The sequence below is a fragment of the Penicillium concentricum genome, assembly GCF_028827145.1.
Source record: "Penicillium concentricum strain IBT 3081 chromosome Unknown utg000006l_segment0_segment0, whole genome shotgun sequence".
In the NCBI taxonomy this organism is placed as follows: Eukaryota; Fungi; Ascomycota; class Eurotiomycetes; order Eurotiales; family Aspergillaceae; genus Penicillium; species Penicillium concentricum.
The window spans coordinates 371897-397145 of NW_026622759.1; the positions used below are offsets into that span (position 1 = coordinate 371897).

Consider the following 25249-nt stretch of genomic DNA (forward strand, 5'->3'; position numbering starts at 1 on the left):
TAAGAAATTAAGAGTAGTTATATCGACATAGATTTTGATATATTTATCAAATGAGACAGTCTGAACAAGCCCATAACGAATTATGTCTCCCACCTTCAACAAAAGCCTATGCCATTCCAATCAACAAATTGAGATCCTGGGTCTGTTGCTGTACCAGCTCCATATTGTCTGACTTCTCACGCAATGTATTCCTGAGTGCACTGATTGTCTCATTGGTATTTCCAGACACTGCCTCCCCAGACTTCAGTTTCTTCTCTGCAGACTTGATACTTTCCTTCGCACTTCGCATCTGCGACCAGTACATTGCCGTCTTGTTGAGATACCCAGTCTCCTCAAGAGGCAAGTTCCACTCCCGAGGAGTCGTCTCGACAATATTCAACCATTTAGCCATATGCGGCCATCGGCGCTCCTCCAGACCCGGGAAGTGCACGAGCAGATCCCCCCTTTTGCCTTCATAGGCCCAGTCCCACTCATAGGTGTTGATCCATGGTCGTGGTAGATAGGAGACTCCATCTGCATAACCCTGTCCGCTTGGACCTCCCGTCGTTTTGTTGAGCACACGTCGCATGCTTTCCTGGTCGGCAGATCGACCGAGGTCAATCCTGGGGAGATAAAGAGGGTAGCCCAATGTTTCGGTAAGGAAACTGATTATCCAAGGATGAACATGGAGGAACATGATTCCCGTATTGAGGCCGTTTTGGTCCTGGGTTGCCACCAGGTGGATATCTTTCAGGTCTGATGGCGGAAGGAAGATTTCCACGGGAATGTCATTGTTCAGTATAATCGAGTCTGCGTCTACCCACCTGCAAGAGTCAGTATTGTTCAATAAAATATAAGGCAAGACAAGACATACATCAACCACTCCATTCTCTCGCCGGCTGGCTTAGCCATTTCATTGATCACCAAGGATAGCAGGTAGCTCGGTTTATTCCAAAATCCGATCGAGATATCCTGTCGCAGGATGTGCATGGGGTAGCCCCATCGTTTTCCGTGGCGTTCATGGCTTTGCAGCGCTCTTTCATACATATGGTTCGTCTCTCCGTATAGCATGGACACCTTGGCGATTCTTTGCAACTTGTTGCTAGGAACATCATCATCTGAATCCTGGATATAAAAGGCTTGGTAGGATCTGGCTGTGGCCCAAAAAGCGCATATCACTGATATAACTATCAGGATACTGTAGAAGGGCCGTTGTTTGAATGCTATTGGGTTTGAAATCATGGCCGACATCACCACGTAGGTGCCAGGCTTTTCATAATAGATGGAAGATGAAAAAAAAATGTTTCCTTGCAATATGAGATTATTGCTAGATTCAGAATTGAAATGTTTGATTGGAGGCTCTTGAGTTGTATGAATTCATACTTCCGGATTGGGAATGCCGTTTTCGGCACTCGACCACATCTAATCCATAACAACGAATAATGTACAATTAACTCAATTTATAAATAGATACTAGTTTAGTTATTTTACTAAGTAAGTAAAAGCCCATTTATTCTAGATCCCATGAAAATGAGCTGTGTTGCGTGCGGGTACGGCCCACTTCCCACATGGCACGTATGAAGCCCGCAACAGTGATGTGCAGGAACAACTTCAGTGTGGTGGGTATTCAGGGTATATTTGATTATAAGAAGCAATATTTCCAGATCTCCAAAGAATCATTCCTGCGACTAACGGCGGCACCTGATAGGCTGTATAAAAGCATCTAACCCTCTATACTGCATGGCCCCATGTTATATTGTAGGCCAAAAGATCATAACAGAACATCCGATTATTGTCGCCCCATTTGGTGTATATCTTATCAGTCACCAAGCCCCGTTTAGGATCACAGAACAACCCAGATAACTTAGAAACTACAGCATTGACTATAAGAGATCGGCAAGACAACACCCAAACTGGCAGAGAGACGATTTCATGTTATATGGTACAGATGAGGTATATTACACACCACAAGTTTCAAATATTTGTACAACATTGCATATTCAAACAACTTTAACTCCTTGTTCCCATGCATCGGCGACCTGGCCGCCATTGAATTCACTGGTATAGCCAGAGCGCACCCAAACGGAATCGCAAACTGGATCACGCATAAATATGCAGCATGATACCCACAATCAGATACCTGCATTATGACCCCGGACTCGTGTTCTGACTGGTTGTATTTGAATCGCCGGTGGTGCTGTGTACCGTCTGGAGCTTAAGGTATTCCTGCTCGAGGGCCTTTTGCATTTCAAAGTCGGCCTGGCGTTCTAGTCGGACACGCTGCTTTTCCATATCGCGTTCAACTCCTTTGTGCATAGCCTGCCATTCGACAAAATCAGTATATACCCGAAATAGAGAACCGAAGCTGTAACATACCGCTCTATCCGCCTCTTGGGCCCAGTGGACAAACCAGACAATACCCATTGTGCCGAGGCCAGTGGCTGCCAGTGTGAATTTTGATGCGCGAGACATGGCAGAATAAGTGAGAGCACGGCTCGACCAGAGATTTAGCAGATAATGGCCACAAACAATGTTTTGGTATGTTAGCTGTTACTTAACACGAGTCCGGGATTATCAGTTTATCGATCACCGGGCGGCGTTTGATGGCAGAACCCCCACCGCTCTGGGGGGCGATGCGTGGCTCCGATCGACCTGGGCTCGGAGCTCCAGACTCGCCGTTTAATCGTCCCTGTCCAGCCGTATTTTCCTTCTACCCTATTTCCAAAGCTGAGAGGTTTCTAGCAAATATGGTGAGCAATCTATCTCGTGATTGGTGGCCAGCTGCTAACAGTGAACAACAGTCGGCTCAGAACTCCGCGGGCATTCAGACCCTCCTCGATGTAGGTCTTGGTTGTATGTTGGGCACAGCATGGAGATACTAACCACGGAACTATCAGGCCGAGAGAGAGGCCCAGAAGATTGTGCAGAAAGGTAAGTCGAACTCATGTTTACCCCTCATAGCTGCCTATCACGGACACTAATACGTCACATTACATTTAGCCAGAGAGTGTACGCAATTCAAACTTACCTGTCAACATTCGCTCCATTGAACTAATTATGTCGCAACTATACAGACCGTACTCAGCGGATAAGAGACGCCAAGTCAGAGGCCCAGAAGGAGATCGAGGAATACAAGAACCAGAAGGAAGAGGAGTACAAGAAGTTCGAGGGCGAGGTGAGATACAGCTGCTAAACGGCGGTCACAAGAAGAGGTATCCACAGAGCTAAGCTGACTGGTCCCATTAGCACTCAAGCGGATACAAGGTATCCGAGGAGGAGGCCGACAAGGAAGCCCAGGTCAAGCTCCAGGAGATCAAGGACGCTGGCAAGAAGCAGGGCGACAAGGTGGTCGCAGACCTCATTCGCGTGACGACCGACGTCAAGCCCGAGGCGTCTGAGAAGATCAAGGCATAATGTAGATATTCTGGGTTATCTTTTCTTTCCTAGCGTGAATGCGCTTGCGCGTCTGTTCATCGATATCCAATTGTCGGACAATATCAATTTCTTTTTGGTTTAACCTTGTGTATATGACGTGGATGGAGTCTGGATCGCTCATTTTGGAAACGCACCTCGTATTCCTATCCCATGGTGGTGCTCCTGGAGGCCTGACTTGAATCTAGGCTTTTCGATCTGCTGCAAGTCTCTGTATTGATAACCACATCACAGCCATTTATCCTTACTGACCCAGATTACTCTCAGTCTATTATAGAGGGCTATGCTTTGGCGAACTTCATATATATCACCAGTCCATTACGCCAAATAACACATCCCCGACCCCGTGCCTGTTCTTACTCGATACAAGGAGACGGCAACGAGTGGCGCAGGATGATTCACTGCGCTGTCTGAATCCCTGATAAAGTGCCAGCACTCATCTCACCCCTGTTGAACGGATCTCAGGGCAACGAGTGACTGTTGGTTTTAAGGGGCGTCTCCTCCACTCAGATCCGTTACCAGGCTATATCAATTGCCTCTTATTATAAAAGGATATCGGGGTTCATTCGATACTGGAGCATTTCAGACTTACTGGAATGTCATATTCCAAAAAGCCACCTCGTCCTACGTGTCTTCATCCTGGGCCACTCCCTTCCTTCAGCAGTTCGATGGCCCTCAGGGCAGGCAATCGCGACACAAGAAAAGACAATTACAGTTCTCGCTATTGCTGCAGCTTCTGTCTCGTCGCAACAGCCTTGGAGTATGCCTTGACTACGTTATCCCATCGAATGGTCACAATTGCTGCGATGTGAGAGAGCGGCTGTGCAAGCACCACAAGTAGCGTGCTTGTCCGTTATATCCACAATGTAACGTTTCTGAAGGCAAGAAATGAGGCTCTCGGGAGCTATGGTCTCAATAAGGTACAAAAAGCCTTTGGGACGTTAGTTTCCTCCAGATACCAGCGGCTTTATCGTAAGAATCATTACCTCCAGTCTACTTCTTTTTCTAGTTATCTTGAACTCTGCATCTAAATATCTCTTCCGAGAAATGTCGGTCGAGATAGAAAGGTCTACCCTATGGCAGCCTACCGACAAGCAGGCCATATGGGAGTTCTACCGGTACTACGAGCCTTTAATTCGCCATCTATTCGACGGTGGACCTTATCTACAGTCAGATATGAAGAGGCCAATCAAGCCATGGGGATCTATGGACTTGGGAATATGCTACCTACTGTTTCAGTGTGGCCGAGTGTTTCAGTGTGGCGGTTCACATCGGTGCGTGCAAAGGGACCTAATGATATGATTGCTTAGGAAACCTAGCGACATTGCGGTCGAAGAATGGATTGGAGGGAAGGAGTGGGGACAACCCACCACAGAACTGCTACAAGAGATGAGGAGGTATTTAATATTCACTTGTTCGAGCACCCCTTGAGCGTCTCATACTAACTAATCCCCTCCGTCAAAAAATAGATGCGCCCACCATTACGACTGCCCTCAATTCTTTGTGTTTGATTCAGAAGGTGTGCTTATAGTCCAATTTCGAGCTGATTCCCAGGGCGATATTCTAAGCGCACAGTGTGGCTATAGTCGCTATTGGATACGCACGAGCCCCTTTGAGATGTTGGAAGCATTCCAACAATTAGCTCTACATGGCTGGTATCGTGTCTCGGCAGCATGGTCAAGTTTGTGCTTCGATATAGAGGGCAGTTTTCGAACATACGAATATTGGCCAGGAAGGCCGGTGTGGATGGCAGGTCGTCTTCGCAGTTTCGACCACCCAGCAGGATGAGTGCGCAAGTTTTCTGCGTACGGGTTCAACGCGCGTCCTCCACCTTTCCAAATTGGTCGCTGGGCGTGGGTTCGTCCTCAACGGGTGCGGATATCGGATTCTGAAGACTGTTTTCAGCAACCGCGGTGACTTGTACAGAACTGTGACTCCCGAGGCATCTTACAAGAAGGTTGAAAGGCATATTTGACATGAATACTTCTGGCCCTAAATTGTTCGTTGAATGGCCTCCAGCGTTTGAGATTTGTCTGTTAGTAGACCTTGGAAATACTGATTATTGTTTTGGATTCTCCCCGCACAAAAAAGATGATCATCATACTGTAGTCCTGTCAGATGAGTCAGCTGAGTACACATCTCTTTCCCTTTCCATAGACTACACTCTTTGTGGAAGAAGACATGTACGCAGTTGGCTGAGGTATTGTAGTTCAGCTTTTGGCCTGAGGCATCAAACCTATTTTCCCATTGCGTCATTCCGCGCCGGATCTCATTCGACAACCCATCTGCAGACGAGGCAGGAAAATGAAATATGCAATTCGTACTCCGAATGCACTCAAACGGCCTTCAGTCGCCTGCTACTCATACGGCCAGACTGTATGCCACTTTAACAACAGGTGGTATCATGAGTCTCCATGCAGACCCAGACCAAGTCTCGAACCGCGGTTAGAGGACCACGGCAAAGTAATTGTCGATGAGTACTCAATCATCCGTGATAAATATAGTTTGTACCTTTTGACCTGAATCGTGTGGCCAACTGCTGACTTGATATTAGCTGCACCAAAATACCCTGTCGTGCTCGCCCATGGCTTGCTCGGGTTTGATGAACTGCGTCTTGCTGGTCCATATCTCCCCGGTGTTCAGTACTGGCGTGGAATTAAAGAGGCATTGACAGCGCGAGGAATTGAAGTTATCACGGCGACAGTGCCTCCATCAGGCTCTATTGAAGAGCGGGCTGAACAATTAGCCCGAAATATCGAGGCCGGGGCTCGAGGGAAAGATGTTAATATCATTGCGTATGTTACCTTCGTTTCCTGATTACATGTATCGACATATTCTAACTAATTTCTGTATAGGCATAGCATGGTGAGACCCGTCAATGATTGCGATAGTGTTGATGCTTATTTGTGATTAGGGGTGAGACATAACAAGAGGACCACACTACACAGCACAAGCTAATGGCTTGCAAAGTGGTCTTGATTCGCGATATATGATTAGTTGCATACGACCAGAGAAGTTCAAAGTCTTGTCACTGACCACCATCGCGTCTCCGCATCGAGGTCTGGCACATAATAACTTTTTATTCGTTTCCCTGCTGACTATCTAGCAGGCTCATCTGTGGCGGACTATGTAATTGACCAAATTGGAGGTTTGTCACTACTCACTCAGTTACTGAGGTAACTTAGAAGATAACATTTGTTGTTCTGTGCAGCCGATCGCCTACCTCAGATCTATTATGCCCTTAATCGACTAAATGTCGAGACAGGTGCATTCACTCAACTAACACGAAAATACATGACCGAGACTTTCAATCCAAATACCCCAGATGTGGATGATGTCAGGTAAGTGCCACATAGTCTCTCCACTTTACGCCCTGCTAACATTCCCCAGGTATTTCTCCTATGGAGCAGCAGTGGATCCAAGTATATGGTCTGCCTTTCGGCTCTCACACCGAGTACTTGCGGAGATCGAAGGACCCAACGACGGCCTAGTCAGCGTGTCTAGTAGCCGGTGGGGAGGCGATGCAGGGTACAAAGGAACCCTTATGGGCGTGAGCCATCTGGACTTGATCAACTGGACCAATCGGCTCAAGTGGCTAGTCGGAGAAGTGACAGGCAACAAACGAAAGTTAGTTGACTGTAGATTTTATTTTGGGAGTTAGGCTGATCTTCTTGCAGGTTTAATGCCATTGCATTTTACTTGGACATCGCAGGTATGTGTTACGGCCTGATGGGGTTACTTGAAACTAATAAGCATGCTCACTAGACATGCTAGCAAAGGAGGGCCTTTGAGAAAATAGACCCGGATATATTTGGATTTCCCTCAGCCCTGTTGTGGATTGCTGTGGGTCGGATATATGGAAATTCTGGTGCCTGGAGTGGAAATTCCGGGTATTTCCTTCGTCATGCCTATCTATGGACATATTTTTTGTATAGTGAAATCACTTAGTAGAATAGATCAAATTTCGAAATAATTTATCTACTATTCAAGTAGCTATGGAAAAGGATATAGAGGACGCCGTAGAGCCGTTGAACTTATAGTTTCTGGATGCTAGCGGGAATAGACCCCCTTTTGTCTCAAAAATGTGGCTGTGATGTAACTGAGGCGCAGCATATATGCCTAATCCAACCCTCTAGCCTTAATCCTGCAAAAGTCCCTGAGCCTGGGCGAGACTGTGGCAGTTGTATGTTGCTTGGCAATCAGTCGACCTGCGAACCCTCGAAACGTCATTCCGGGATCGTTCGCATATAATCCGCATCCCCCCCCGTCTCACATCCCCCACGACATATTTTTGTGCCAAGGCGTACATTTCTTGCATCTCCTGAGGGCTTTATCCTTATTGCATTATTTTCCAGCGATCGTGTTTCCCCATTCGACCCTTCGAACGCCGCAACCAACCGAAGAGAGAGCCCCGCTAGGGCCCGGGCGCCCGCCGCCATGTCCGCAAATATCGTCTTGGACAGCCGCCACACCCATTATACAAATCTGGACTTCCTCAAGGGCAAGGTTGTGCTACAGCTACCAACTGAAGCGGCTATTGGGGGTATTCAGGTCAAACTGGAGTGCGAGAGCCGTACTCGTCTATCCGGTCCTAAGAATCCCCAAAATGTGCACTCGGACAAAAAGCGAACGGAGCTTGAGGTTCACAAGGTGAGAGGATGTGGCTTATTATACCTATCGATGGGATAGAATATTGGCCATAGCATTGGTTAACCAACGAATGCAGATCTTGTATAAGGTTGCTACCGTCTTCCCAACACCGGGTGTGATGCAGAATGGATCTCCTGCACCTTCATATACATTTGCCGCAGGGTCATATGAGTACCCTTTTGAATTCAAGGTGAAGAGTCTTACCTATGGCAGTCATGACACTTTTAACATCCTACTAGTTCCCTTTCAATAATTCTTGCAGCACTACCAACAGCATGCTCACCAATCTAAACTTTTCCGGGTTGAAAGTCGAGGTAGCTAAAGACACCAACCGACACGTCAGAAAGACTCTCCCGCCATCTTTAAGCGGGTTCCCGGGCGTAGCAGATATTAAATACTTCGTCAAGGCCACAGTCATCCGGCCGCAGTTCTACAAAGAAAACATCAGATCGGTAAGTGATATGCTCAGATGATATGCCATTGTCACACTCGTTAATTGATTCCTCAGATCGTGCCTCTGAATTTCCTTCCAATTGAGCCACCAAGAGTTGGGAATCCTAATGAGGAAACCTATGCCAGGCGGCAACACCAATTTTACAAACCCCATGTTCCGCCCAAGAAGAAGAGCATCTTCTCACGGGGGCATTCTACACACCAAGAGACATATCCAGAGCCTCCTCGGGTGTCTGTGGATGCTCGACTCCCGAACCCGTCTATTCTCACTTGCAACGAACCTGTCCCCCTCCGTCTCCTCGCTAAAAAGCTGACCGAGGGACCGGATGTAATCTTCCTTCAGATGTTGCAGGTGGAACTAATATCCTACACGAAAATTTTGGCCCATGATCTCAGCCGCACTGAAAGCGGCTCATGGGTTATTATGAGCCTCAGCAATATGAGTATCCCGCTAGGCAAGCCAGAGGACCCCGTAGGCACTGATTGGACTATTGATCCAAAACTGTGGAATCAGTATCCCTTGCCTAACTCTGTGGCACCGTCTTTTGAGACATGTAACATTGAGAGATCCTACGAGCTGGAAGTTAGAGTGGGCTTGACTCATGGAAATGCCCGGGAAATGCAGGTATGTTGAATCGCCAACCCCTAGAGTTGTCTCTTGGTTGACCATGACATAGTCTCAACTTATCGTTCTTCCCCTGCGGATGCCAGTCAGAGTATTCTCAGGAATCGCCCCACCGCAGGCACTCCTGGATGCAATGGCCGCCGCATCACTTCAGCCATCAGCCTCTAAACCGAACCCCAAGCCCAGCTTGCCAGCAGAGGTGGGAAGCAGCCGGCCACCCATTCCACCACGGCCAAGCGGCGAGCCTGTACCCGTCAATTCTGGTGATGTATATGATGACGCACCACCCAGTTACGAGGATGCCATGGGAGACCACCTGAGTCCAGTGGATGGACCACGCCGCGAGTATCACCCACCAGACGCCTCATCACAAAGCACGGTAGAATCTGGAGCTGATTCCAAGTACGCAGCCCAACCGGGTAAGGCGCTTGAGGATGGACCCGCGGCAGAAGGATCCTCGGCGCCTCGCCGCCGAGGCAATCGTGCTTCCTCAGAGTCCTTCGACATGCTACCTACCACACCGCCGGAATCCCAATCTGGATCGCCCCCTGTATCCCCCGTGAGACGCCCAGCCAGCATGATGAAAATTCCTCGGAACACCGTTGATGAAGAAAGCCCGCCGCAATATGAACCTCTTGCGGGGAGTCACCTGAACGCTCCCCAGGTTGTGCAACGCCAAACTTCACGCAATAATCTTCGTCCTATGAACTTGGGTGTTCCTAACCGGAAGCCAGTTCCACGCAGTCCAGATCTTTGACGCTATTGGGTTCAATAGGCTGTTTGGTTTCACTCTCCTCTCTCATGCCCAGTGTCCGGTTCTGAAATTAATTGGAGCTTCATGGCATTGCCAGTGATTATTCCAGCACTAATAACATTACTCATAAGAAACTGCATTATTGATATCTTCGAACTCGATACCCCCATCAAATTTCAGTGTTGAAAAGTGTTATCCAGGCTATTTTCTTGTTGAAATACATCATAGGTCTATGGAGGCGTTAAGTGTCTTAAGTCTAAGAGATCTATAATTTAATTTATCTAGTGCAGTACTTGCTTAAAACACCTGTTACACGCATAGTCTATTTACCTACATTTATTCTAAAACATAAACCCGATTCAATGAGACCAATGTATCGTGCGCATTGGCCCAGTATGAGGGAAAAGGCAACTAACAAGATGTGCGCTATTCCCAAGAAGGCTAGCGTGCTCTCCGCGCGATTTGAGCTCTGATCGGTTGCTTTCCTCTTCCACTCGAGCATATGTCCAACCCTATGGGCACCTATTCACACAATCTTAATCGAATCTGCTAGACCAGCTTGGACGATCTGAATTAACCCCGCACCGAAACATTACCTCCGAGTACTCAACTCGAAACCCCCAACAGCAACACGAAAAAGTCCATTCACCGCGTCAATGATTTAGCTCGCGACTGACCATCCACCATGCGTCTCCACCTTGTTATCTCACGCCATGGCCTGCCGGTCACGCGCATTCTCTGGACGACGACTTCGTCTAACTCTGTGCTAGGCGAATATGGGACTCATCGCCCAGCATCGACTGCAGCTGTCGCATCTTCTCGCACCCCAAACATCGCCTTCTCTAATGGCGGGTACACGGTCGCACAACTCCTCGAGGATGTGAATGAAGTTGTGCCTCTGGAGACTGAACCCAGTGTCTTTGATGCAGAGTTCAGTGGCCAGTGGGGATTGGAAGATTATGTTGTCGAAGTTGCTGGCTCGGAATGTCTTCATTTTATGGAGGTTGACGGCTTGCTCCGAGATGGAGACGAAGTTGTGTATGTGCATCTACAAACTGACCTAATATCGTATACTGGACTAACTTATCCCTTTGTAGCATCCGTGCCCTTCAATTAGCAGACCTTCGGACCAGACGGCTGTGTGGTCGCCACCAGATCACTGCTGAGGGCAAGCATCTCATTGACGGAGTGCCTTTCGGATCACCGTTCTTGAAAAGAACTACATCTACACGACCTGCGATTACCATACCCCCAAGGAAGAAACGGCGCACAGTTTTTTCTGGCTGGGAGAACGCTAGAGAGTATGTGCCTGAGGAAGTCCATGCCGATGAGGAAGGTGATGGAGAGTGGCTTCCACCTCCTAACACCGGGTTCGGGAAGGAGCTTTCCATTATGCCCGCCGAGCATGAAGAGTCCCTGGGCACGGTTATTCGCCATCCTGTTGACCACACCGCGGAATCTGATAGTGAAGCGGATATGTCTGAAATGCCTGGAATTGAGGAGGATGAGTTGGAGAGCGAACTCCAAGCGCTCAAAGAGGACTTTGAAGAAGCTTCTCAATTTGTTGACATCCGGAACCAGACTCAGAATGCCAGTGGACATACACTGCGTGCTGCGTCCATAGTCAAGCGACCAACTTCCAAAGGATCACTTGCAGCTGCATCATCTCTTTCCAGCAAGCGGTCTCGTGCAGAAGACTCATCTCCCAGGGCCTCCAAGGCTGTGAGATTCAATAAGGGACATGATCAGGAGGATGAGGATATGCCTGATCTCCCACAACCTCCGCAGGCCCCACACGTTGAGGAAAGTGCTGCTGAAACTTCCGATTCTGATTCATCCGATTCATCTGCGTCTTCTTCAGATAGCGATGCTGATAATGGTTCCGACGATGATGATTCTTCGAGCGAGGTGGAGCCTGCGGCGGAGGCACCATCTGATTCTGATTCTGATTCCGATTCATCCTCAAGCTCCGAAGACTCGGATTCATCAGACTCAGATTCCGAAGAGGAACCCCCGCGGCCTGTCGAAAAGGTCCAGCAACCAGTTTCTGTGGGCCCTCCTGGTGAAGGATCCATACGCACCAAGAAGAGTAACAACCGCATCAAACTACGCCGCCGTCTATCCAAGCTCAAGGAGCTAGGCGCTCTCCCCCAACAAGCAGGTTTCGATGCATTGCGGGAGTGGGAAGACAAGCACGGAGGCTGGCATACTCCGGAACAATATCTTCACCCGGAGCCATTCGTGAAACCCCAGCTGCCTGTGGAGCCCCAACCACCTGTGGAACCGGAGCAAGAATCTGCCGAGTCTTCCAGCAAGAAGCAAAAGAGAGAAAAGAAAGAACAGGAGAAGAAAGAGTTTGAAGCCAGGCGCGAGAAACTGCTTCGCGATCTTGCGTCGGGTCATGGTGTTGATGTGGGTGAGACATCAGAGAAGGAAAATGTCCCGCCTGTTGCAACTACCGTTGAAGAGACCCCTGTTTCAGAAGAAGTGCCCGGTGAGGATCAGCTGGAGCAGGAACCTTCGAACCGACGTACCTTGGACATAGCTAGCTCACGACGCATGCTATTTGGATCTCTGGGAATGCGAACCCCGAAGACCAAGGAAGAGGAAGAAGCAACACGGAGAAAGCTTGCTGCTAAAGCTAGTGCATGCGGGCGCCGAAACAAAGTTTCTACGCGAGACGCCCAAGAGGAAACCGACCAGATGCAGGAGGATGAAGATGCATCCGACCTTGATTGGCAAAACAAGCTTGTCATCCGTGCTGTCGAGTGTCTCTATCCCCAGGTTGATATGACCGCTCCTCCTTATCCTTTTGTTCAACGTTGGGATCAAGAAGCCAATGCATTGATCCGTGAGCTCAAGGGCCCTAATAAGAAGCGGAAGAGAAAGCAGCGTGTTCAGGTCTACGAAGAATATGAGGAGCAGGAGGAATACGACGAAAATGGGAATTACTACGGCCATGATGACCAATACCAAGGCGGAGATGACCAAGCCAATCACGAGGGTTATTACGAAGGTGAAGCCGATCCCCATCATGAAGGTCATTGGGAAGGCGAAGCTGCTCCCTACTATGAAGGTCATTATGCGGGCGAAGCTGAAGGAGATCAGATCAATTATGACGATGCCCCTGAACCTGAACAAGCATCCAACCCTACCTTCGATGACCTACCTTCGGTTCCCGCCGACATCGGTTCTATTCCTGATTTGACTGAAAGCGAGGCGAAGGTCGGCGCAATCATTGCATTCCGGCAGCTAGACATGTCCAAAGCTACGAACTGGCAGCCTCAAATGTCTGAGTACCGAGTAGCTGAGGTGCGCTCTGTGAAAGACCATGGAGTGATTAATGTACTGCTGGCCAAGCGAGACCGAAGGCCCCCATCAGCATCCGGCGAGGATGATGAGCCCCGTCAATTCAGCAAGTTTGAAGTACCAGACCTAGCCAATGACGAGGGAGAGGATGACGGCTATCGCGAGCTTGCCTTTGCGGAACTTAGCGACCCGAAGCTTCTCCAACCCGCAGCACAGTCGGGTGCCGAATCTGAGGACCAGGACAATACTCGAGAAGGTAGCATGTCAGTTAAATAAACTCTGATCGACGGCTCATGCTTACATATCCAAGTGTCTCTGTAGTTCACGAGTCCGTACCGAACGCCCAACCAGCCCTATCTGAGGAAATGTACCTTGACGACACAACCTTTGTCACCATTGGAAATGAAGTCAGCTATCTTGAGACCCGTAGTGAATCCCCGGGAGCGCCCGATGAACCTATCCAACAAACCCCTGGTAGAGGCCTTCCGCAGATCCAAGTCCAGACTGGGTCTGATGGGCGCAGTGTTACCCCTCCCATCCCGTCGCCTTCTTTCAATGGGTTTCACTCTGCTCGATCCTGGCAGCAAACGACCCCTGGTGCTGAGCTCAGCCGCGAGCTTGAAGGCCATACTCTGATCGGAGGAGAAACGCCGTCTGCTTTAGTCAATCGGGACGAGGATCCTTCCGTGTTATCATACGCTTCTGCAAATCAATCCTTCGCGGATGAACTTGAGGACCAAGAAATGTCTGATCATCAAGAGCATGAGCGCCAGGTTGTTGCTGGACCTCTCATGCCGCCTGGCGATTCGGGGGACAGCGGTCCTCAGTCCGGTTCACTTTTGTCCACCATTGACCGTAGCGGTAATGGTGGTGCATCTAGTTCTCTGTTTGTGAAAAGAGATACGGTGAGAGAAAAGCACAGTGCGACTCCCAACAGCTCTTCTGAATCATGGAGAGATCTTTTGAACCGGTTAAGAAATGGACCATCGGAGCCAAGCGAGTCAGTCGTCACCAGCGAAGACAACAACAGTGAAGACAACGTCAGTGAAGACAACGTCAGTGAAGACAACGTCAGTGAAGACAACGTCAGTGAAGGCAATCAGAGTCCCCAGCGGTTGGAAGACAGTCTGCAGCACTCCTACCTGGACCTCAATTTCTCGCCGCTTGACTCCCCACGGGCATCCAACTCGCGCTCTCCGCTCCCACCAATGAGTGCCCAACAGGATGCCCAGTCTCAAAAACAAAACTCATTCCCTTCGCCATTTGAGACGGAATCCCCCGCCGCATCTACTCGCTCTAAATTCTCCCAGCGGGTGCATGAATTCAAACCCACCTCCCAAATCCCCGCCTCCCAGGCATCCGAAGTGATTGACCTCACTTCCAGCCCGCGTGGATCACCCGAACCCAGCAACTCTAATACGAACCCATCCGAGCGCTCCAAATCTGCACGGTATGGGAACTCACAACGTGAGAACACCCCTCGCTCGTCTGGACGTCCATCCAGGGCTTCTACAGGAAAACTCCAACGTATGGTGGAAGTGAGTATTAGTCCTTCCAGCCAGAAGAAGAGGCGCTCGTCGCGAAAGTTCTGAAATATGGCGTTATGGATTATTGAAAATATTTGGATTACTGTATATGTACGGCGCAGAGCGATGGCGTCTAGGAACTGCACATTCTTTTATTTCCTGGACATTCTTGAAGATTAATGCAACATCATTCTGAATCTCCATATTCCTCTTTGCAGATCAAGTTTTGGTGACAATCTCCTGTCAGTGATTGGTTGGGCATCTACAAAGTGATGTCATGGTAGTTGTATAACATCCATTTTCACTTCAAAAGCATTTACGGTAGATTGAACTAACAAGAAAAGCCGATCTATTTAGCCAAGTCCTTCTATTCTTCTCTTTCTAATCATGTACCGTCTAAGTACGTGGCCATCTATCCAACTATCCCGGCGGTGTAACTGCATCTCGTCATTACGCCATATTTCCTCACCCCGCATATCCAGCTCACTCTGGACTTCTTCTTTCCCTTCAACATCTACCCATTCATCTCCATTCAAATCAATCCAATCCAAACGCTATCTATCCACAATGTCTCAAGAATACAAGTTAAAAGACATCTCGTCCTTCGCATCCCTCAACTCTCTAGATAAGATCGAAGCCGAAATCGAGGGCATTGAGGGTGGGAAAGTTCTTCTCATTAAGCTGGATGACAAAGTCCATGCCCTCAGTCCGCGTTGCTCCCATTACGGAGCACCGCTGAAGAACGGCGTCGTTACCGGAGAAGGGAGGCTTACATGTCCCTGGCATGGAGGTGAGTTTCTCATTCCTTAAGAGAACGAAAAGAAGAAAGAGCTAACACACTATATAGCCTGCTTCAATGTCACAACCGGTGATGTCGAAGATGCCCCAGCCCCCAATGCGTTGAACAAATTCGAAGTGTTCGAAAAAGAAGGCGGCGTATACATCCTTGCCAAAGAAGAAGATGTCAAAGCAGGACAGCGCAATCCAGTAGTGAAATGCAGTGTGTCAGAGCCGAAGGAAAAGGTTGTTGTGGTTGGAGGGTAAGTCAAAATCTTCTCTTAATTCATCGCTATGAATATCTCATACAGATACTTGGACTACACTAACACCAAACAGAGGAAGCGGAACTCTTGGCCTTGTCCAAGCCCTCCGGGAGCTAAAATACCCTGGGGCGATTACGATCATCTCCCAAGAGCCTGACCTAATCATAGATCGGACCAAGCTATCCAAAGCCCTAATCACAGACCCCGCCAAGATCCAATGGCGGCCACGAGAGTGGTACACCGAAGCTGCCATAGAAACCATCACAGATGAAGTGACAGCCGTGGACTTTGAGCAGAAATCCATCTCCACCAAATCCGGCCAGAACATCTCTTACACCAAACTAGTCCTCGCAACAGGCGGTGTCCCACGCACCCTCCCTCTCCAGGGCTTCAAAGGCGAACTAAACAACATATTCACCCTCCGCACGATCCAAGACGTGCAGTCAATCCCTCACAGCCGCCGGCTCGGAGAAAAGAAACATCGTGGTAATCGGCAGCTCCTTCATCGGCATGGAAGTCGGCAACGCGCTCTCCAAATCCCACAACGTGACAATAGTAGGCATGGAATCCTCCCCAATGGAGCGCGTAATGGGTACACAAGTCGGCCGCATCTTCCAATCAAACCTAGAAAAAGCCGGCATCAAATTCAACCTGTCAGCAAACGTAAGCCACGCAACAGCCTCCCCGTCAAACACCCACAACGTCGGCGCAGTCCACCTAAAGGACGGGACGACCCTCCCAGCCGACCTGGTCATCCTAGGCGTGGGTGTCCGCCCAGCAACGGACTTCCTCCGCGACAACAAATCCATAACCCTCGAAAAGGACGGCTCTATCAAAACATCCTCCCACTTCCTCGTCCCAGGCTTGCAAGACTCTGTCTTCGCTGTCGGTGATATAGCAACATACCCCTACCACGGCCCTGGCGCTGATGCTACGGGCTCGCCAGTCCGCATCGAGCACTGGAACGTCGCGCAGAATGCGGGCCGTGCGGCTGCGCGCGCGATTGTGCATGCGCAGCGTGGCCCACTGTCGTCCTTGAAATATAAGGCGTTTATTCCGGTGTTTTGGTCCGCGCTTGGAGCACAGCTGCGGTACTGTGGAAATCCAGTAAATGGGTATGATGATGTTATATTGCAAGAGAAAGGAGAGGGGAAGTTCGTTGCGTTTTATACGGCTGGGGAGACCGTTGTGGCAGTTGCTACTATGGGGGTTGATCCCGTTATGACGAAGTCTTCGGAGTTGATGAGGGTTGGGAAGATGCCAGGAAAGGCAGAGATTGTTGACGGTGCGGATGTTTTGACCCTTGAGGTTTAGGTGGGATTTGAGATTTGCAGTTAATCGCTATGTCGTTTGGAAATAGTTTGGAATGAAGTGTTTTTTGTTCAATTGGCATATACACATTCGAAACGGAAAATAAGAACAAGCAAACCGGAACGCCCATCCAGGATGTAGTCAACAGTGATGTATGATATCGGTGCTCATGCAGACATGTATACAGAGCGAATTTATTCGTCCTTGCTCTTCGACTTGGAAGACTTGGACTTCTTTTCCTTCTTTTCGGTCTTGTCCTTCTTCTCTTTCTTCTCCTTCTTCACCTTCTCCTTCTTGGGGCTAGGCTCAAGATGCACATCCACAGTCGAGAGCTCCTGCACCACCGACGCCGCCGGGACGTCCATCACGGGGATAGATCCAGAGATCTTTTTAGGTGATGAGAAGAACGACGGAGGCAAAGACTGACCCTGGCGCTCAGCCTCAAGGAGTCTTTCCTCCTCCTCAACAGAAAGCATAGTTCCCTCAATACTAAGGAAACCACGATCCCGCTCAGAGCCGGGAATGACATCCACATCGACAACACGGAAACGCACAGAGCCATGCACGCGGTGTCCAGAAACAGACTGGAAATAACCGGTGTGAGCGGACTCCTCCTCCTCGTCGTCAATGGCGATTTCGCCCTCAGAGAGAGTAGTAGGTTTGAAGCATTCCTTCTCGGTGTCGAAATCCGCCGCATCCTTATCAGAGCCCGAGTCGTCGTCGGTCAAAGCCGGCGTCTCAGCATCCTCGCCAGGCGGGACCCACTTCCAGTTCGAGGGTAGACGCTTGCGCTCAACGCCGACAGAGAACAAGTTGAACACGACAGCACCAAGGAATCCCTCCGACTGCACATTCACCCATCCCTCAAGTGTTTGTCCGCGCTTCGGACGGAACACCAAGAACGTGGCGGTCAGGTAGACGTACAAGACACCATACTCATCCGCTGTTGTGGCGAGTGTGAGCGGCTGCGGGTTCAAGTCCGAAGAGGTGCGTAGAGTTGCCGGTGGCTTGCTGGAAATGGAGGCATTGGAGTAAGCCAGGACCACGCCCTTCAGCGGGGGAAGTAGGTCAGGAGCAGTGGCGAGAGGTGCTCGGCCAGCAGCGAGGCCAGCGCGTGCGTCGGCGAGATGGAGATGGGCGACAGGGGCAGGTAGAGGGTTGCTGTTGTGAGGGTGAAGGGGGACTCGGGATTGAGGTCTTGGTGTGGAGTTGCTTTTGAGGATGTTTGCTTTCGCTTTTTGGATGGTGATGCGGATGCGTCCTTTTTGGATTTGCGCTTGCGCTCTGCGTCCGCTGTGCGCAGCGGCAGGTTGTCGATTTCCATTGCGTCAATTGCCATCGTGGAGGCAATTTGGGCGCTCCACGGAGCTTGTCGTGTCGATGTGGAGGGATTGGAGTGCTTCGTTTTTTTTTCTTTCGGCGTCGAGAACTTTTTTTTTTCATTTGGCTTTTGCTATGACGGGATGGGAAGGCGGTGGGGCTGGGCGGTGACTGGGCGTTAAATGGGCCCCCCAGGATTATTGGGGTCCATATTGGAATCGCCAAGTGGCACTTCAGGATCTATCTTCTATTTTTCTCGTTTCTTTTTTGATATGATGCAGTTGACATTCAGGTGAAATTTATTTATTCGCCATGGCATCACTTCTACCTTTCCTCGGTTGGGCTGTTCTTCCCAATGTAAGTGGAGCGCGATACGGAGCTATATAACATGTGGAATGGGAGCTGATATGAACAAGTATACCACATCATTCCTACAAAGTGTCTACTATGGAATCACCATACGTGCTGGTGAACCCAAGCCACAACCTCAAACTCCACGGTTCGAGCGTCATCGTCGCCGTATCTTCGTCTTCGTGATCACCAGCTACCTCCTCTACACGCTCTACGAGACCTTCTACCAGGTACAGCTTGCAGGCGATTACTACCAAGCCCTAGGCGTGTCGCCATTTGCCGATGAACGCGCAATCAAGTCACGATTCCGCCGGCTCGCTGCTCAGTATCACCCCGATAAAGTCGGGGTGGAGGGCGGGTCCGATGCCTACTTCCTGTACCTTCGACAGGCGCAGGAAACATTGGTGGACCCGGTGAAGCGATTTGCGTATGATCGGTTTGGGACAGATATGTTTGGATGGGGCGAGCAGAAGACCATGCGCGACTTCCTGATGACCTCGTTGCTCAAGTCGGTCGTCCCTCAATATATCGGCGGGTTTATCACGACGATTGTCCTTAACTGGCTGTGGTGGGCTAATTGGGGCCGTTACGTGAGTATACATTATTGGAAGAGGTTCAATTGCATAAGCTGACTTGTCATTAGTGGCGCTTCTACACGTTCGCTGCCATGCTGACCCTCGAACTCGGCTTGATTACGCACCCCCAGGCTGTGTTCATGCCTACTACATACCTTCCCGTCGCACTACAAGCTTGGCTGCCTACGAACTCATTCTATCTCCTCCCCTTCCAGATCCTGACCCTAGCACGTCGCGCCTCCATCATGCTGCACATTTTCATCTCGCAGGCCGCACCGGCCTCCTCCAAAGTTGCCAGCAATGGAAAAGGCGATAAGATACCGCCGCAGACCTTGCAGCGGATCGGGGAGTTGATCCAGTTGACGCGCGGCACGGATATCGAGGCGACGCGGATGCTACAGATGGGCTTAGCACCTTTCCGTGGTGACCGTGAGAGCGTGTCGACACTCCGGCGGGGCATGAAGGAAGGGCTGATCCTCGGCGGGGTGCGGTCCAGTCCTGAAGTGCAACGTGCCGTGGCACAGGTGGTTGAACGACGCAAGGCTGATGGTGACAGTAAGCGTGATTGATTGGATTTTTCAGGTGTAAGACTTTGAAACTAGGGTTAGATGGTTTAGATGACTTAAGTGTATATTTACAAGCTATTGTATCTATGAATGTAATTTTTGTGCCTTATCTGGACGATCCCTTGGCAACGTCGCGTAATTTGGCAAAATTCTTTTTTGGTTCACCCGTAGAATCGAAGTTCAAGTTTCCGAAGGTGGCGACGGGGGCCATGCCGTTGAGAGAAGACTCGTGATACCCTCACCAGATCTGTTGAGAACGGGTCCACCTGGACTTGGATCTCAAAGAGATGTGTTTTTTTTTTGTGTTTGGAAATGTAAAAGACAAAAGGCGCATCTCTCGAGACATCATGCGGTCAGTGAGTTATTTTCGGGACGTAGCGGGTATGGAATGAGATCCATCGACGGGTTAGGGTTGGGGTATTTGTATAATGGTTTAGAATGTCGGTGACTTCTATGTAAGGGAAGAGAAACTACATATGATCTTCAAGATGAAGATCTAATAGTGTAATAATTAGAATTGAAGAATAAGAATAAAAGGAAGAGGAAAAGAAACGAAGCTGTATATCGTAACCTGGTATGGTATTGTCACAATCATGTATCCAGCTCTTCCTGGTCTCGAAGTGGCTGGGCAAATTTGTAAAATGACAGTACAAGGCCCAAGTCCACCTTCAACATCCCCCCTGTGCTTCATTGAATGAGTTTTTCTTAACGATGAGAGGGTCCACGATCCCTTTTTTACTTCCTTCCGTTCCTTTTCCCCGTTCCCCTTCCCCTACTCTTCCTACCCCCCATCTTCCTCATATCGGACTATGCGATCGACACATACTACTACATCTATAAGAGACGGGCGGTAGAGACACACCACGTCACGGTTGTGAATTGCCTCAATACACTTCCGTCAGAATTCCCCTCTCAACTCTCCAACCATACCCGTACCCTCGCGCAACCTCGTTACACCCTCATCATCCATCATGCCCGCCGCCACTCCAAATGGTCGCTCCCGCGCTGGAGCTAAGAATTCCTCCTTGATGGTGATTCTCAAGCTGTCTGGGGACGCCCTCCAACAGTTTGCTAGCCCGAAGATCAAGTCGAGCCAAAATAATACCCCTAACATTAGAACCAACGACAACTCCTCTCCAGCCTCATCCGCCGAGCTCCCTACCGTCCGCCCATCTTCCGCCGACAATGGATCCGACGCCGACGCCAATTCTACGCCCGCCACAGGGGCGACTCCAAGCGATGCACAGCGTCGGAAGGGTGTTCCGGGTCCCAAGCCCGGCAACAAAAGAACGAAAGAACAAACCGACCCTACCGCAAAGTCACGGGGACGCCCTGGCCCCAAGAAGAAACCCAGGCTGTAAGCAAACCTGACACCCTACAATGCAGCACAATGCCAGCCAAAACAAAAACATTATAAAAACTAACATATCATCTATCTTAGTGAGGAAGGTGATGCCACGAAAATCCCAGCCGCACAGCGCCTGGGACCGAAAGCCAATACGGGAGCCATCAACGCCGGTCTGCGCGCGCTAGATCGCACCGGAGCTGCGTGTCGCAAGTGGGAGCGAAAGCCCCTACAGCTACGCAGCTTCACTGGCATTATGTGGCAACTCCCTTCCTGGCGCACACCCGGTATGTCCAAGTCCGACGACTCGGTCGATGACAAGTCCGCAGCACTGGAAAGTGGTGACAGCGACTCAAAGACTATGCTCCATGCCCCCGGCACCGACACGGCCAATGGCAGCAGTGCTGTACCTAGTGAGAAGAGTCATTCCGGGGATGGAGATGTCACCCCTGCTCCATCCCATCTAGTGGAACCCTCCTCGCCGGCCATTGCTATGACAGCTTAAGTATGACCATGACGAGTTCGGATGGGTTTTTCGTGTACTTATAGATTTCGCGAGTCTTCTTTTCTTTGTTTCTTTGGGTTCGGGTCTAGGGTTTGGCGTTGGGGGAGGGAAAGTGTTTATGGCTAATGGCTTTTCTGTATGAAGGGCTTATTTTTTTTTTTTATGTTGCGCACGGGATGCAGCCGGGAATCTGGCTTATTTCACTCGGTATGTGTGTTCTGTATTATAGCCCTTTTCTTCTTCTTTTTTTTGCTGGGTATCAGCTATGTTTTTATCTTCTGGAAGGCTTTTTGCTCTGGGAGCATAACGCAGTTAATTTCGCTCGACTTGGTTATACTCGATCGTATAGGGCTATTTACAGGTACCTAGTACTTGCAAGTATACATGTCAAAGTCCTTGTCTGCCCGACTCCCAGTAGTACAGTAGCCGAGCATGTCCAAACCAGTCCACATCAGCTCGTGACATTATACTCTTCTCCCCTCTTTTTCGTCTTCCTTTTTCCCCCGCAGTCTATGCCCCCGAGATTCGCGATTTCCCTAAGATCTGGCTTCTTTGGCTATGTCTAGGCTATACATGTCTCTTTTATTTTAGAACGCATCTGACGCTTGGGTATTTCTCTTTGAATAGAATAGTGAAATAGCGACATGGTAAGATCTGCTGCTTTCGGACTTGTCACGCAATGTCACCTTTTCCACGCACTTCTGCCCGTCTTGTTTCCACGCATCTCTAACCCTTATCGTACTTTCCACACATTATTTGTCGCAAGCATATCTTATCTCCACATTTTCTGCCCAGTAATCCCAACTACCACGCACTTTGTTGTTTCTCTCTCCACACACCACGGCAAATACTTACTACCACGCACATACAGAACCCCTCAACTTAATAGCAAACGAAATCAGTACTGTGGACACTCAAAGCCGGAAACAAACAGGAACGCAGAAACGGTGGCCTTGATTTTGTGGCATCATTTGGGGGGCGACCCGCGAATATCATGGCCGATGCTCCCTTCCCCCCATCCAGTGGAGCTCGAGCTTCGACCTCATACGGGCCCATCTCCTCTATCCGTCGCTCCTCCTACGCTTCAGTAGTATCTGGCATCACATTTTCCCCACCAATCTCCAGTTCCTTCTCACATCTTCTTAACGACTCCAACCCAATCTCCTACCCCCCATCCGACAGCCGAGTCCACCGGACTCCGTTCGGCGTGGATGCCGCAGACATGCACATGAACTCCGCCTGGAGAAACACAGGTTCAACAGAGTCACTCCCTCCCTGGTCTCGCAAGTATGCCGGCTTTCTACGTTCGGCCGAATTTCCGCACGGTCTAGGCCTCACCGATGCCCCGGCCTTCCTCACCCCATCCTACCTCCGCAACTCCCGCTACATCGCCCGTCTCGAGACAGCCCATCGCGCTAAGCTCGCTGCCCAACACCGAGATGCCTCCTCATCCGCAGCCCCCAATCCTCCCCTCTCCGCCTCCTCTAGTAATGTCCACCTTCCCCGCATCGCCCCGTCACACCGGGGAATGACCTATGAGATCATAGAGAAGGAACCGCCTGCCCCGGCTGATCCTCTCATGCCCCTGCCCAGTCAGTGGAGCTCCGTTGACAAGTTCTCCGGCCTGGAGCTGTCTAATGACAACTTCGATGTCCGCTACACTGGTCCTATGCACAAGCATGACCATGAAGCTGCCGCCTTGCGCGCGGATTACCCTATGCCGCCGCAGTGTGGTATCTATTACTTTGAAGTCAAGATTGAGTCGAAGCCGAAGGAGGGGTATGTGAATGAGCTGCTTGTTGGCTATTGATTATCGGTGCTGACTTTGTTTGTAGCATGATCGGTATTGGGTTTTCTAGCCCCAAGGCGTCCGTCGAGAGACTTCCCGGTTGGGAGACGGAATCCTGGGCTTACCATGGCGATGATGGAAAGTCATTCTTTGGTGAGAGTCAAGGACAAGGTCGAGCATATGGACCGACTTTTGGTGCTGGCGATACCGTCGGGTGTGGTGTGAATTTCTCTACAGGATCTGCATTCTTCACTAAGAATGGTGTCTTCTTGGGTATGTTTCTGTGTAAACTGTAATGGGGGTATGTTAGGCTAATTTTTTGATAGGAAATGCCTTTAACGATCTGCGCAACACGAACCTTTTCCCGTCCGTCGGAATGAAGAAACTACCGCCAGTACATCTCAAGACGAACTTTGGACAGGAGCCTTTCGTTTTTGATATCGATGGCATGGTCCAGGTTAGTGCTGTCTGCATTATATACTCGGAGATTGTAATGCTAACTCTCACCAGCAAGAGAGATTCAACGTTCTATCAGATATTAACAAAACATCCACAGCCGGTCTCCAACCACCGTTGGACGAGTCGACACTGTTGCAAGAATTAGTCGCACAGTTCCTCGCCCATGACGGCTACGTAGATACAGCCCGTGCATTCGCAGAAGAGGTTGCCACCGAAACGCTAGCCCTGCAGAATGGCCGTAACGAGCCACTGAAGAAATATGAGGTCGAGGAAGACCGCGAAGCCATCAACCGGAACAGTGAGTCTACACCTCCACACTCCCAGCGCCAAGTCCCCACTGACACCTCATAGAAATCCGCTCCGCAATCCTAGACGGCGACATCGACAAAGCCCTCAAGCACACCAAAGCCTACTACTCCAACGTCCTAGAAGACCACCCGCATATCCACTTCAAACTGCGATGCCGCAAATTCCTCGAAATGATGCGGCGGTCCAACGAACTCTCCGCGGCAACCGCCACAGCCTCAAAGCGCCGCCGCTCGACGGCCTCTAGTTCGAACGAGCATGCCGTCTTCGATCAGGAGATGGAGCTCGACGGCGGGGATGGCGACGGCTGGTTCGCGGACGGCATGGACACCGAGGAACCCGAGGTCATCGCGCAGTTCAACCAGCTCCTCACCGAGGCAGTACAGTATGGCCAGCAGCTGCGCGCTGATTACCCTACCGATGAGAATGGCGGCGATAAGAAACTGCTGGATGATATCTTCTCTCTGGTAGCGTATCCTGATCCGAAGAGGTCTGTGCATGGCCATTACCTCGATGCCGAGGGGCGGGTGGCTGTGGCTGAGGAGTTGAATTCAGCTATTCTTGGTATGTTGCTTGATCTATTTCTTCTTCTTTGTTTCTGCCTATACTTCTTTGTTTCTGCCTATACTTCTTTGTTTAGGTTCCTACTTGCAAACAACAATGCTAACACAGCACTGTATAGTCTCATTGGGCAAATCATCTGCTGCAGCACTGGAAAGACTATACCAGCAAACTGAAGTGCTGGTTAACGAGATCAGTGAAGACGGCGGCGCTGGGGCGTTTATTAATGTTCGGGATGATATTCTGCTTTAACTGGCGCTGGGCTAGGTCTTGTTTTTCCCTTCTTTTTTTCCTTTTCTTCACTGATGTCTCTTTTGTCGAGGGGGCTATCGATTTCAGATGTCAGTTTGGGTTTCATGTTGATTTACTTCTACTTTCATGGCTCTCTAC

At 49.9% G+C, this 25249-nt stretch overlaps 12 protein-coding genes across 12 annotated transcripts; 9 read left to right on the forward strand and 3 right to left on the reverse strand.

Annotated features, from left to right (window-relative positions):
* Positions 1–106: 106 nt before the first annotated feature.
* Positions 107–1230, reverse strand: N7517_010325 (glycosyltransferase family 34 protein; the record flags this gene model as incomplete). Its single annotated transcript, XM_056728048.1, has 2 exons — positions 107–803; positions 854–1230. 2 exons carry the CDS (start codon positions 1228–1230, stop codon positions 107–109), a joined length of 1074 nt encoding a protein of 357 aa, XP_056573863.1.
* Positions 1231–2124: 894 nt separating this feature from the next.
* Positions 2125–2451, reverse strand: N7517_010326 (protein PET117; the record flags this gene model as incomplete). Its single annotated transcript, XM_056728049.1, has 2 exons — positions 2125–2298; positions 2356–2451. 2 exons carry the CDS (start codon positions 2449–2451, stop codon positions 2125–2127), a joined length of 270 nt encoding a protein of 89 aa, XP_056573864.1.
* A 275-nt stretch (positions 2452–2726) lies between these two features.
* Positions 2727–3393, forward strand: N7517_010327 (uncharacterized protein; the record flags this gene model as incomplete). The annotated part of the gene is made up of 6 exons (XM_056728050.1): positions 2727–2729; positions 2781–2819; positions 2877–2910; positions 2980–2988; positions 3054–3154; positions 3226–3393. The coding sequence occupies 6 exons, from the start codon at positions 2727–2729 to the stop codon at positions 3391–3393; spliced, it is 354 nt and encodes a 117-aa protein (XP_056573865.1).
* A 1666-nt stretch (positions 3394–5059) lies between these two features.
* N7517_010328 (uncharacterized protein) lies at positions 5060–5386 on the forward strand (the record flags this gene model as incomplete). Its single annotated transcript, XM_056728051.1, is given in 2 exon segments — positions 5060–5092; positions 5111–5386. 2 exon segments carry the CDS (start codon positions 5060–5062, stop codon positions 5384–5386), a joined length of 309 nt encoding a protein of 102 aa, XP_056573866.1.
* Positions 5387–5740: 354 nt separating this feature from the next.
* N7517_010329 (triglyceride lipase) lies at positions 5741–7202 on the forward strand (the record flags this gene model as incomplete). Its single annotated transcript, XM_056728052.1, has 10 exons — positions 5741–5855; positions 5966–6206; positions 6267–6276; positions 6326–6327; positions 6382–6470; positions 6521–6559; positions 6623–6752; positions 6802–7038; positions 7089–7123; positions 7177–7202. The coding sequence occupies 10 exons, from the start codon at positions 5741–5743 to the stop codon at positions 7200–7202; spliced, it is 924 nt and encodes a 307-aa protein (XP_056573867.1).
* Positions 7203–7848: 646 nt separating this feature from the next.
* Positions 7849–9896, forward strand: N7517_010330 (arrestin (or S-antigen), N-terminal domain protein; the record flags this gene model as incomplete). The annotated part of the gene is made up of 5 exons (XM_056728053.1): positions 7849–8061; positions 8138–8251; positions 8301–8513; positions 8570–9139; positions 9192–9896. The coding sequence occupies 5 exons, from the start codon at positions 7849–7851 to the stop codon at positions 9894–9896; spliced, it is 1815 nt and encodes a 604-aa protein (XP_056573868.1).
* Positions 9897–10578: 682 nt separating this feature from the next.
* On the forward strand, positions 10579–14794 carry N7517_010331 (uncharacterized protein; the record flags this gene model as incomplete). The annotated part of the gene is made up of 3 exons (XM_056728054.1): positions 10579–10931; positions 10991–13465; positions 13513–14794. The coding sequence occupies 3 exons, from the start codon at positions 10579–10581 to the stop codon at positions 14792–14794; spliced, it is 4110 nt and encodes a 1369-aa protein (XP_056573869.1).
* A 501-nt stretch (positions 14795–15295) lies between these two features.
* On the forward strand, positions 15296–17085 carry nfr1 (putative AIF-like mitochondrial oxidoreductase (Nfrl); the record flags this gene model as incomplete). The annotated part of the gene is made up of 4 exons (XM_056728055.1): positions 15296–15518; positions 15576–15768; positions 15845–16257; positions 16328–17085. 4 exons carry the CDS (start codon positions 15296–15298, stop codon positions 17083–17085), a joined length of 1587 nt encoding a protein of 528 aa, XP_056573870.1.
* A 191-nt stretch (positions 17086–17276) lies between these two features.
* On the reverse strand, positions 17277–18421 carry N7517_010333 (DNA-directed RNA polymerase I subunit RPA43; the record flags this gene model as incomplete). The annotated part of the gene is made up of 2 exons (XM_056728056.1): positions 17277–18093; positions 18225–18421. The coding sequence occupies 2 exons, from the start codon at positions 18419–18421 to the stop codon at positions 17277–17279; spliced, it is 1014 nt and encodes a 337-aa protein (XP_056573871.1).
* Positions 18422–18714: 293 nt separating this feature from the next.
* On the forward strand, positions 18715–19897 carry N7517_010334 (J domain-containing protein; the record flags this gene model as incomplete). Its single annotated transcript, XM_056728057.1, has 3 exons — positions 18715–18759; positions 18819–19343; positions 19397–19897. The coding sequence occupies 3 exons, from the start codon at positions 18715–18717 to the stop codon at positions 19895–19897; spliced, it is 1071 nt and encodes a 356-aa protein (XP_056573872.1).
* A 968-nt stretch (positions 19898–20865) lies between these two features.
* Positions 20866–21744, forward strand: N7517_010335 (uncharacterized protein; the record flags this gene model as incomplete). The annotated part of the gene is made up of 2 exons (XM_056728058.1): positions 20866–21251; positions 21336–21744. The coding sequence occupies 2 exons, from the start codon at positions 20866–20868 to the stop codon at positions 21742–21744; spliced, it is 795 nt and encodes a 264-aa protein (XP_056573873.1).
* A 994-nt stretch (positions 21745–22738) lies between these two features.
* On the forward strand, positions 22739–25111 carry N7517_010336 (uncharacterized protein; the record flags this gene model as incomplete). The annotated part of the gene is made up of 6 exons (XM_056728059.1): positions 22739–23523; positions 23580–23806; positions 23860–23990; positions 24044–24290; positions 24344–24862; positions 24981–25111. 6 exons carry the CDS (start codon positions 22739–22741, stop codon positions 25109–25111), a joined length of 2040 nt encoding a protein of 679 aa, XP_056573874.1.
* Positions 25112–25249: the final 138 nt, after the last annotated feature.